The sequence below is a fragment of the Teleopsis dalmanni genome, chromosome 2, assembly GCF_002237135.1.
Source record: "Teleopsis dalmanni isolate 2A chromosome 2, ASM223713v2, whole genome shotgun sequence".
Classification (NCBI taxonomy): Eukaryota; Metazoa; Arthropoda; class Insecta; order Diptera; family Diopsidae; genus Teleopsis; species Teleopsis dalmanni.
Genome location: NC_051847.1, coordinates 245,886,821 through 245,900,200, shown reverse-complemented (window position 1 = coordinate 245,900,200; position 13,380 = coordinate 245,886,821). Strand labels below are relative to the sequence as shown.

Sequence of the window (13,380 nt, the reverse complement as noted above, 5' to 3'; positions counted from 1 at the left end):
CTGCTCAGTAAATCAGGATTTAAACTGAGAAAATGGTGCTCAAATAATACACGACTCCTACAAAACATTTCGATAGAAGACCAAGAAATCAACCTTGATTTAGATGACTCAGCCATAAAGCCAACAAAAACATTAGGCATTATTTGGCTCCCGAAATCAGACGAATTTTGCGGTAAGGCAGAGATGTCATCAGAGCAACCTATCACGAAGCGGATTGTGGCATCGGACTTAGCTCGAATTTTTGATCCTTTGGGAATTTTTGGCCCCATTACTGTAACAGCTAAAATATTCATACAGGAATTGTGGCAACAAAACTATTCCTGGGATGCGAAACTGTTACCTCAGGCTCAGCTAGAATGGAAGCGTTTTAGAAATGACTTACAAACATTAAATACTGTGAAAGTACCCTGACATATTTTTAATTCGACGGTTCCCTGTTCGATTCAATTACACGTGTTTACGGATGCATCAGAGAAGGCATATGGAGCAGCTATGTACGTGCGAGCAATATATAATGATAAGACAATAACATCGAGACTATTGTGCGCCAAATCTAGAATAGCACCATTAAAGAAACAGACACTACCACGACTAGAACTCTGCGCAGCATTGCTGGGAGTCGAATTAGCAGAAAGAGTTAAACAAGATTTAAAGTATCAAAACGTGCCAACCTACTTTTGGTCCGATTCCGAAATTGTTTTGTCATGGATAATATCTTCATCTGCCTCATTGCACACATTCGTAGCAAATCGTATTAGCAAAATTCAAGAGATGTCACATGCTGATCAATGGCATCATGTGGCGTCAAAGGATAATCCTGCTGACATCATTTCCAGAGGAATAAAGGTTAAAATGTTCAATTATTCACATATGTGGTTTTTTGGTCCACTCTTTCTTCATGGAAGCAACGAATTTTGGCAACAGCCAAACCCAAAGGCATTTAACATCTCAACTGATATCGAAAGACGACAAGGACATACAGTTAACATTATCATTCAAACGACTGGTTCTGATCACATGATAAATCAAATTGATCATCGAAACTCATTCAGATACCTCCAAAGAACAATTGCTTATGTTCGCCGTGTATTTCATCGCACACAATCACCAACAAGAACACTTTCTCCAAAGGAATTACGAGATGCATTAGTCTTCATAATTAAAACTATTCTGGGCTCAGAATTTGCAAAGGAAATCTCTGACTTAAAACAATGTAAAGCAATCAACAGTTCGAGTCAACTAAATACTTTAGCACCGTTCATTGACGAACAAGGTGTACTTCGTGTTGGAGGAAGGCTTGAAGCATCAACATTGCCATATGATGCTAAACACCCAATGGTAATTCCTTACAATCACTCAACAGTGAAATTGATGTTCAAAATGAAACATGAAGAAAATTCCCATTGTGCTCCACAATTATTGCTAAGCATAATGAGACAAAACTTCTGGCCGATTAAAGGAAAGATTATGGCGCGAAACATTGTTCACAGCTGTGTCATCTGTTCAAAGGCAAAACCAAAACTGATGGACCAACTCATGGGCAACTTACCGACTGATCGAGTTACTCTGACTAAACCATTTTTTACCACAGGAGTTGATTACTGTGGTCCGATATGGATTCATTATAAAATTAGAGTAAAAAGGCCAACAAAGGCATATTTAGCAGTATTTTGCTGTTTCGCGACTAAGGCTGTTCACCTAGAAGTGGTGAGTGACCTGACAACAGAGGCATTCATAGCCGCTATTCAACGTTTTATCAGCAGAAGAGGAAGATGCCAAACAATTTATAGTGACAATGCGACTAACTTTGTTGGGGCGAGAAACCAACTACAAGAGCTCCAGTCTACCATTTATTCAGAAAATGGTAAAGAAAAGATCATTAAGACCAGTAGTAACAAGGGAATTAACTTCAAATTCATTCCACCAAGAGTTCCTTATTTTGGAGGACTCTGGGAAGCTGCCGTCAAGTCAGCTAAACATTTAATGATTAAAGGAATTTTCAACGCTTCATTGACTTATGAAGAATTGACAACAGTCATAACTGAAATAGAAGCCATGTTAAATTCAAGGCCAATAACAAAAATGTCATCCGATCCAAATGATCTAACAGCGCTTACACCAGGACACTTTCTCATAGGCGAACCACCTACCACTAATGTGGATCCCTATCAAAAGGAGAGCCGAATGAGTTTATCATCACGATGGCGTCTAGTTTCTGAACTCAAACAAGAATTCTGGAGAAGATGGTCAAAGGAATATCTCAATGAACTCCAATCAAGGTACAAATGGAAACAACAAAATGCAAATCTATGCCAAGGTGATTTAGTCATTATTAAAGATGATAATCTACCCATGTACAAATGGCCTCTTGGCAGGGTGCAACAGGTGTATGAAAGAGAAGATGGCTTGGTCCGTGTAGCTGACATAAAAACAGCCAATGGGATTTTTAAACGACCATTACGATCATTGGCCCCCCTACCCACTGAAGGCAGCATTAATCAAAATCCAACAAAACAAAATTCTACTGTCACACAAACAAGACGAACGAATGAACCTAGTGAAGCGTTGCCAAAGCGTCGAAAGATATATGATGGTACATCTTTAATGATGACCATACTTGTGACAATTTTGATGATGCCATTAATACTTTCGGGACCCATTGAAGAAATATCATTTCCAAACAAACCCGGAATATATTTTGAAGGAATTGGCACCGTAAATCAAATCATTGGAAGATGGAAAATTATCACTTACTTTGAGTTCGCGCCTATTCGAAAGGAGATCGAAAGGTTTCAAAATGGCACAGCAGCACTTCAGCAATTGTGCCCATTGTTACAGCAACAAGAAAGCTGTTATGAGCTCGTCCGTCAATTCAATAATACTAATATAGAGTTACGAACTGAAACGAAGGTCATGACGAGACACCGATCAGCCAGAGGAGCCATCAATATAGTTGGAAATATTGCTAACAAATTATTTGGTGTTTTAGATTCAGAATATGCTGAAACGATTTCTAAAACTCTAACTCAAATCAACAATAATGAAGATGTACTATCAAAAATGATCAAAAATCAGACTACAGTCATGGACTCAACTCTAAATATATTCAGCAAAACTACAGAAGCCATTGCAGTCAAACTGAATCAACTACAAGATGAGACAAACAAAATAGTAGATCACACTAATCATAATACTAAACGTATTAACCACCTAGAGATCTATACATCACTGGTAACCCAACTTACATGGATGGCACACACATTAATAAAAATTGAAGCTGCGATATTTGATGTCTTAACTGATACTCAGCATGGCAGAATTAATTCTCTTTTGATGTCTCCACAACAACTTCAAGACCAAATCATGAAGATCAAGGGCCATTTACCTCATTCACTTCGTCTTCCATTTAATCAAGAGGACGTTATTCATTTATACACGTTGATGTCTTCACAAAGTGGAATCACACAAGATCATTTGATAGTTGTCTAACAACTGCCATTAACCGATCATGAGGATTTCGATTTATTCAATCTCGTCCCAATTCCTGCAACAGTCAACAATACAATGATGACAATAGTTCCAGAAGCTTCATTTTTAGCTGCCACGCCGCATAGAGACCAATATTTTGCCTTAACTCGTGAACAGTATAAGGAGTGTATGACTTTCAAGCAACCAGAAAACAAACTACTCTGTTCGGATAAACAATCAAAATATAACATCGACTCACAGGCTTACGCTTGCGAATTTAACCTATTAAAAAACATATCTGACAATACGTGTAATGTGCAGGAAACAAAATCGAACATTATTTGGAGTCCCCTGTATCATGCGAACCAATGGATATTCGGGTCAAAAAACAATACAACAGTTACGGCCATCTGTAAGGGCATCACGACTCATTTAGAACTACAAGGTGCAACACTTCTGAAATTACAAGACGACTGTGTACTCAAACACCAAACGTCTACAATTCAGACACATCAAACGCTTACCGACACCATGTATGAATCTTACATTGCATTTGGTGAGATACCTGTCATTAATAACTCAGAATTATGGTCAAATTTTAAAGGAAGTTCATTGAATCTCAGCAATGAACTTAAACAGTTAAAGCTACTTCACAATATTCTGAAAGATGAAAAATTCGCTGAATTACCACACAAACTACAGACGGACAGCATGCACCACTACGCAATTAATTCCACAACCCTAATTCTTGTCGTTGGAGCCATCATATGGATGATATGGAAAATAAAGCAGGTAAAGCGTCCAGAAGTCAATCAGCCAACACAAACTCTCACACCAAACGCGATGCCACGAACAAGATTTACTTTGGAGCCTGAAACAATTACATAGCTTCTCAAACTCTCATGATGCTATAAACTCTAAATTTTATATTTTTAAGTTTATGTAATATTGTATAACTATTTATTGTTTGAAAATTATATATATCCACAAAATGTTGTAATTATTTTAAAATTTTGTCTGTTGATTTTTAAAAAAAAAAACATAACGCATTGCAAATCAAATCAATCATTGCTCATAGATTCATTCTTGAATAATGTAATTCAAGCCGGGCAGAATGCTAAGTTTAACAAACCTAACATATTTTAGCTCGCTTGTAGTTACACTTATGCAGCAAATAAATATTGTAAATATTAAATACATTGTTTACGTTTATAAGTTCAATAGCTTCACATATTGTATTTATGCTTATGCAGCAGTATGTGAAATTTAAATTATTATTTTAGTTATCAATAATAGTAAATATTATTATGCTTAGTAAGTAATTCTATACTATATAAGGTAACAATATTGATAATAAAACTCGAGAGCGAAAACAATCGTCTTTCCTTCAAAAAAAAAATTTGGTTATTGGTAGATGAGGCTTTTAACCACTATAGCAAGTAAATAAATATTATTTACTTACTTGGTTAGCGGTTTATGTGCCTGCAAGCCTTTCGTCATAAATACCTGATTATTGGTTTATGTGCCTAATAGTCAGTGTAACGAAGTAAGAAAATACATTATTTGATACCACCTCAGATTACGTGGTATTACAAGTGTTTTTTGTAGTACTGGAAGATTTTCACCTAGTTTGATTTGACCGACAGACAAAATGTCAAAGAAACTTTCAGCTCCAAGCAAAAGGTCAACGCGCTTGGATTTAAAAAATTGCTCATCGGCGAGAGGTGTATTTGGTGGAACCTTCCACGACAATATATTGATTTCAGAACTTGGTTGATATGCGATGTGATTCATAATACCAAAGTTTAAAGCAAGTTTAAGATTTGAATGACGAGATGTGAGCGTCTGGTACTTTATATTGGTCAACGAACTACCAATACTGGAAACATGCAGGCGATGTTTATGTTTCGATAAACTAAGCTTCTTTGAAAACTCCTCCGTTATGAAGTTGACCTGAGAACATGAATCAAGTAAGGCTCTACCCACTTGATAACTTACCGATGAGTCCTTCACTAAAACCAATGCAGTGGCTAGAATTATTTCCTCGGTCGATAACATGTTAAGATGGGAATGGCTGGCAACGTTGTCGTTGGGCATAGCGGCGTGTTCTGTGTGTCGTGATGATCCCGCTCTCTAAATATTCGTTGGTAATTGCGAATGATGCAAGAGAGTGTGATGTAGCTTTGCGCAAACCTTACAGTTTTAGGCCCTTCACCTTTTCAAACCTTTAAATCACCTCCAGTACCTTAAAACAATGACAATTCTGTATTAGTTGTTCATTGCTACAACAAAATGTGCAAGAACTGCTGGATGTAAATGCAACAAATGCGTATTTTTTATTGAACGTCTAGGAGTTAAGATTATGAGGTTTACGTTGTGGTGATGATTGATTGCCGTTTCCACTGTCGAGTGATTCGAGAAACTGGTAATGCCTATTCAACAATTTTGAGCAATCCTCCCAACTGGGTAATGTGTCGAAGTTAAGCGATTCATTCCATTTCCTACGTGTAATTGCGTCCGTTTTTTGCATGACTAGCGAAATAAGTAGAGCCTCCATATTTGTTTCTCTGTACCTAGCGAACAGAGTGAACCACACAAAGCGGATACATTGTTTACCAGACTACGGAGTTGTTGGCTTGACTATGTTGGCGATATTTTCGGCGAAGATTAGGCTATTATTGTCATAGCACGATTTGAGTCTACCTAGAGTTTTGGGATAGTTTTCATGTGAAATAAGAAATGCCTGTACTGTCTCTAGAGCTTGACTAGAGCTTGATCAGTAAATGGTTAAATTTCTCAATATTTCTGAGATATATTTCGCGATCTATGATTTGAAGAAACGAATTAATAAAGTTGTTATAGTCAGAGTACTTACCACTGAATGTAGGTGATTTTAACAGTGGTAATTTTTTAGTTGAGGTGGGAATTATTGCTGTTGCATCTAGCATTGATGCATTGTGGGCCTCTTCCTGCAGTTGAGACATTATTAATATTTTTGGGGAAACGTATTGGTCCTCTAGTTCAGCTCTAGACGTATCAGTTGCATCTAATTTCGCGATCGAAGTCTGAAATGTTAGAATTTGTTCAAAATATGATTCAAAAATACCTAGTCGACATTTCAGCTCCGGTTGTGAAAGCGAATTGCTCTTTCCTTTGTACGAAAGCTTTGATCCTTGAAATGCTCGATTTCGTCGAGGCTCGCTGTTGTTTTAGTTCTGACAGTTCTGCCGTGGTGATTGGATTTGCCGTTGCCATTGAAACGGTTGTAGATACGAAAAACGAAAAAAACGAAAGTATTTGACGAAGTGGAAGGGTCACAATAGCAGCAGCGAACTTCCCGAAAAATGTTTAACTGTAATTGTGGTAACTGTTGTCACACGTGACGTTGACGAATTCACGACTATCAATTAGAACTAATTAGAACAAATGTTGGCTTGATGGAGCGACTCGCACACGAACCGTAAAGTTATCTTGTTGTTGTTGTTGTTCAATAAGTCGTTTCTTATTGAAACTGAATCGACACTTGAATCGATTCAGTGTTGCTTATGATTAGGAATCTGGCACTTGAACCAGTTCCTATTGCAAGGTCTGAATTTGGCACTTAAACCAACTTCAGGTGGATTCAAACAATAACAATATTTTTTGAGCAACTAGGCACTTGAACCTATTTGCAATTGAGTTTTAATAAGCACTTGAACTAATTAAAACGCAAGGGCTGTTCTGTATTGAATGAATGATTTATTACAAAATATTGTGTTTTTATACAAAATGCTTAACACTAAGCTTATGGTAAAAGAGCAAATGCACCTAGTTCCCACGATTTGTTATCCGATGGACTTTGAACATTCAAGGCCAAGGGCACTCGTGGAAAATATGTGCATTTCCTATGCTTATACAATTTGATGCAGTCAGCAAGCTGGTATATGTATTTTGCCATATACCAACTTGCTTCACAAATTTGGTGACTTAAATGTGTTATCACTTGTGCCATGCGCCAACTCTTATTGCACCTGTGGGAACAACAGAATTGTCGCAGCGGCTTGCCTATTGCTGCAACTCACAACGAACACACGATCAAAGAAAACGAACATGATGCCTATCAACCTTGCACAGTGGCGTGTGAAGATCATCATGTTACGTCTGGCACGCTGATAGCGTGCGAATATTTAGTTCTGAGAGCCAGCAACATTGCTAAAATATTTGATAACACAATTAAACCCAACAACCAAAACAACATAAGACACTAATTTAAAATACTTATTTATACATATACTGAATACAATAATACAAATATTAATACAAATACAATGCAAATAATTATTTTAATTGATATTTATTTATACTAAAAATTAATATAAGCTTAACATTTATGTCCAAATTGGACATTCTGCCCCCGTTGACGCCAGTCAATCCTCTTCTGCTACTTCGACCTTGGACATTGCATGTTGCTGTTGAGTTTTGCTCGTTTTCTAGGCTTTTCTTCATCACATCTATCAAGTTGCATCATGGGGGTTGAACAATCTTCCGACAATAATGGTGCTAGCCGATGTATTGGACGCTTCCAAATCCCGTTTTTCGTTTTGACATCTACAACTCTGATTCTTCCATCATTACCGGAATAGCATTTGATGATTCTGCCCAGAGGCCATTGAAGCGGAGAAGCGTTGTCTTCTTGAATGATTACCAGCATTCCTTCTTTGACGTCAGGTGATTGGTCCTTCCATTTAGTGCGACACTGTAGCTCATTAAGATACTCCTTTGACCATCTTGACCAGAACTCGTTTTTTAGATGATTCACCAGCTTCCACCTGGTTAAAAGCGATTGTTTGGTTGTAGTTTCTGACCTACTTGGAAGGGCTGTTAGTGGTTCTCCTATTAAGAAGTGTCCTGGTGTGAGGGCAGCCGGGTCATTTGGGTCTGATGACAACGGTGTTATTGGTCTGGAGTTTAGCATACTTTCAATTTGGGTTACCACTGTTTCCAATTCCTCGTAAGTGAGTGACACGTTGCCAATAGTTCGCACCAATAGATATTTAGCTGATTTGACAGCGGCTTCCCATAATCCTCCGAAATGTGGTGCTCTCGGAGGTATAAAATGAAAAGCAATTCCTTGAGCTGAACAGGATCTTATTATGTTGTTTTTAGCATTTGTGCTGTGAATGCTTTCAGCTAACTCGTTCATTTGATTTTTAGCGCCCACAAAATTAGTCGCGTTGTCACAATATAAGTTCTGACATCGACCTCTTCTTGACGTAAACCGGTTCAAAGCGCCTAAGAATGTATCTGTGGTGAGATCACTAACAACTTCCAAATGTACTGCCTTCGTAGAGAAGCAGCAAAACACTGCGATGTACGCTTTGCATGGTCTTTTGCCTCTAATTTTGTGGTGTATCCATATGGGACCACAGAAGTCCACACCTGCGTTGAAAAAAGGTCTTTGAGCTTGGACTCTGTCAGCTGGTAGATTGCCCATGATTTGTTTGAACATGTGTGGGCGTACTCGAGTGCATTGTACACAATGTTGCACAATGGATCGAGCCATAATCTTGCCTTTTATTGGCCAAAATCGCTGCCTGCACTGGGCTAATAATGTTTGCGGTCCGCAGTGAAGTCCCTTCTCATGTAAATGTTTCATTATGAGCTTAGCTATTGGATCGTTATATGGCAGCAGCATGGGGTGTTTGGCATCGTAGGTAAGATGTGATGACGTCAATCGACCTCCAACCCTGATGACGCCACTATCATCAATAAATGGAGAAAGTCCGTGGAGACTACTGCTTCCCTTCAGATCCCTTTTCTTTAAGAGTTGATGTCGTTCTTCATTGAAATCACTTAGCTGTATGGCTTTTATAATTATGAGTAATGACTCATCCAGTTCTAATGGTGTCAAATTGATGTCGCTGTGCTTGCTCTTATTACGTAACCCTTTGATGAATCTCAACACATAGCCAAGAATTCGTTGCAACCTTATGAATGAGTTTCCATGCCTTATCGTATAAATCATTTTGATTAGTTCATCATCATGTGAAATTGTAAGCACATGTACCTTCCTTTTGACTTCCGCTTGTATATGGTCGGATGTTATCAATTCCTGACGGAATGGTTGGGGCCAGCATTCTTGATTTCCATGAAGGAAAATTGGCCCATAAAACCACATTGCATTTTTCTGAATGTAAATTGGATCTACACCTCTGGATAATAAATCAGCTGGGTTTTGTTTAGTATTGACATGCCTCCACTGTTCCTTTAGTGTTAATTGCTGAATCTTACTGATACGATGAGCAACGAAAGTTTGGAATGTTGATGGTTCTGAATTGATCCAATGCAATGTTATCTCAGAATCAGTCCACATAAATATCGGATGATGTTCATATTCCAAATCCTTTTTTACCTTTACTACCAATTGTACTCCTAGTAAAGCCGCACATAACTCAAGTCTTGGTATTGTCTGCGTTTTTAATGGAGCGACGCGTGATTTTGAACAAAGTAACTGAACTGAGATAGTTCGATCAGTCATTTCGGCTCTGATGTAAATGGCAGCTCCATAGGCCCTTTCGGAGGCATCAGTAAATACATGAATCTGAGTATTCCTTGGTTGTTTATGATGACATATATGTCGTGGAATCTTCACATTGTTTATTTCACATAAGCTCTGACGAAAATGGGTCCATTGAGTATGCATTTCAGCAGGCAGAGCTTCATCCCACGAAAGTTTTAACTGCCACAATCTTTGAACAAATATTTTCGCCTTCACTACTACGGGAGCCATTAATCCAAGTGGATCAAAAATGTGCGCCAACTCGGAACTTACGGTCCTCTTTGTTATTTTGCTGTGTATAGGTCCGTTAGTTTTTATTGAAAACTGATCAGATTTTGGTAGCCAGATAAGGCCTAAAGTTTTTACTGTCTTATGTGACTCACTGCTGACATCGAGATCCACTTCTTGATCTTCTGGAGCGAGTCCTTGAAGTAATTGGGCATTATTTGCGCACCACTTGCGAGGTTTGAAACCAGCTGTCGCCAATATTTTAATAAGTTGATCCTTTGTTGCAATTGCCTCCATGAGACTGTCTGAGCCACTTAAACCGTCATCGACATAAAAATCCTTGCTGAGTGTAGCGGAACCAAGCGGAAATTTAACGGCATGCTCTCTGGCCAGGGTTTGTAGACACTTAGTTGCCAGATACGGCGCTGCTCTTGTGCCATACGTTACCGTTTTTAATTTGTAATAGCACAAGTTTTCTTCTGGTGACTCTCGCCAGATAATGATTTGAAGATATTCATCTCGTGGATCAATTAGTATCTGCCGATACATCTTTTCAATATCTGTTGTAAAAACGAAGCGTGGTTTCCTGAAACGCAGTAAAATGGATGAGAGTTCGTTTTGCACGACTGGACCATTATGCATGATGTCATTGAGTGAGACTCCGGTTGATGTTCTTGCAGATGCATCAAACACCACTCGAAGCTTTGTTGTAGTACTATCTGCCTTGATTACACAATGATGTGGCAAAATGTAATGTGGATGCATTATATCATCCTGATTGATTTTTTCCATGTGGCCGAGATGTTCATACTCTCGCATGAAGTCAACGTACATCTTCTTTAGTTCAGAATTCTTCAACAGCCGACGTTCAAGACTAAAAAATCGATTCATCGACATCTGCATGGATTCACCAAGAACAGTTGTATCCTCCTTAAATGGTAGTTTCACGACAAATCGCCCTTCATGATTGTGGTGAGTATTTTGAGCAAAAGATTCTTCACATTTCTTTTCTGCATCAGTGAATTTGTCATCCGTTTGATTGATTTCCTCCAATTGCCAGAATTTAGTAAGTATATTATCCAATGCTTCGTCGTCAGCTTCGCTGCACATGCCACAGGTAAGTAATTTTTGATTACCGTTGCTAACTTTGCCACTGCATATCCATCCGAAAACCGTGTTCTGAAGTGCAGGTAGACCCTCATCTATTTTGATTTGACCAATCGATAAAAAGCTGTGATAGAATTCTGCTCCAATTAATAAGTCAATTTGATTTGGATTCGCGAAGTCTGGATCAGCCAATTTTATATTTTGAGGAATTGACCAACCAGAAGTGTCCAGACACTGTGTTGGTTGGGCTGAGATAATTCGAGGCATCACGAATGCGTTGATATTTACATTGAAATCATTAATTCGAGACTGAATTTTTGTTGTCACACTGTATTTTGTGTCCCTTTTGCTTCTACCAATTCCTTCTATCCATAACGGTGATGAGTGTAACTGCAATTTTAATTTTCTTGCCAGTTTTTCTGTGATTAAGTTTATTTGTGATCCAGAATCGAGTATTGCTCTGCACTCAATGAAATCACCATCAAACGTAGCTATTTTCATATTAACTGTACTAAGAAGAACGTATCCCTTATTTTGTGTTAATGCTGTGATTACAGTAGAAGGTTGATGACCGGGTTTCTCAACCAATGAATCTGATTTGACATTGATCGATTTGTGTGTTGTCTTGGAAGACTCTGATAAGTGCAACAACGAATTGTGGTTCTTGCTGCACTTGTTGCACCGGGAACTTTTGCATTCTGCTGCCCTATGGCCTGTACGTAAGCAGTTCAAGCACAGTCTAAGTTTTTGTACCGTCTTGATACGACCTTGTGGTGTTGATTGCAAGAATGTTTTGCAATAATATATCGGATGTGATCCATTATTACAGATCTTACAGGTTGATATATTTGCCTTTCCCATAGTTGTGGCAAGGGTTTTTGCTAAGCATGGCTTCTCCCTATGGCCAATCGCCTCTAAGGACTGGAATCGTGATTCCAGGAAGATCATGAACTCCTTAATCGACTGAACCTCTCTTGGATGATTCAGCGACTGTTCATACAAAATGCGAGTCTGCTTATCTAGTTTGAGGAGCAAACTATGAAGCAGTAGCGGGGACCATGAATCAGTTTCGAGTCCCACATTCTTCAGTGCCAGCAATCCTTCGAAAGTAACATCATGGAGTGTCCTTATTTCTGTCGCTGAAGGATTGGTTGATATTATTGGTTGATTTAGAATTCTTTGAATGATTGTTGCTACAATAATTCTTTTGTTGTGATATCGTTCTTGTAGCAGATTCCATGCCGTTTGATAATTCTCGTTGGTTATTGACAGGTGTCGGACTAAACCTTCTGCTTCTCCTGTTAAACTACCTTTGAGATACCACATTTTCTGAGCGTTAGAAAGCTGCTGCTTGTGAATCATTTCGGTGAACAAATCATAGAATTGACACCACTTCAAATAATCGCCATCGAATTTTGGTATTGTTACCTTAGGCAGTGATATCCCAGCGCTGTCTGGTTTACTGATTCCTTGTTGTAATTGTTCATTATTTGCTTTCATTGAAGCTAACGAAATTAAAGTTGACTGAACCAATTCTTCTATTTCGAGATACTCATCGAGTTTATATCCCACTGTAGTCGGATTGTTGGTGTACTCCCAAATCTCAAAATTAATGGATTCAATCTCATTCCATAGCTTCTCAATTCTTCCCATATTCACTTCATAAAAGGATTTCATCTGAACGCCTGTTTGACGATTGATGCCTGCTATGAGTCGCTTCAGTGATACACAAATTGCACCTTGCTTGTGTATCATTCTTGTTATACTTGTGCTATATTGTCCTTCCCTCGGTGACGGCATCGGTTGACGTGCTGTCGTTGCTGACTCCTTTGAGGAAGGTGTTGGGGGTATTTTGGTTGACAATTCATTTTCGAAAATCTGCTCATATTTTTCAAATAATCCCTTGATTTCCTGAAAGTAGTTGTTGGTAAAATATGAAACGCTCGTATCCAAATCTGGCAAATTCCTGATTTGTGTGTCGTTATGATCAAATTGTTCCCATAATTCGTTGAGTCGCCTAATACGCTCTTCATAGTAGC

The 13,380-nt window shown here is 38.4% G+C and overlaps 1 protein-coding gene across 1 annotated transcript; it reads right to left on the bottom strand.

The window, feature by feature from the left end:
- Positions 1 to 7,888: 7,888 nt before the first annotated feature.
- LOC119677298 lies at positions 7,889 to 13,096 on the bottom strand. Its single transcript, XM_038088569.1, has one exon. It carries the CDS (start codon positions 13,094 to 13,096, stop codon positions 7,889 to 7,891), a length of 5,208 nt encoding a protein of 1,735 aa, XP_037944497.1.
- Positions 13,097 to 13,380: the final 284 nt, after the last annotated feature.

What these genes read in the sequence shown, in the direction of transcription:
- LOC119677298 (XM_038088569.1), bottom strand. Translation starts at nt 13,096, where the DNA reads ATGATACACAAGCAAGGTGCAATTTGTGTATCACTGAAGCGACTCATA.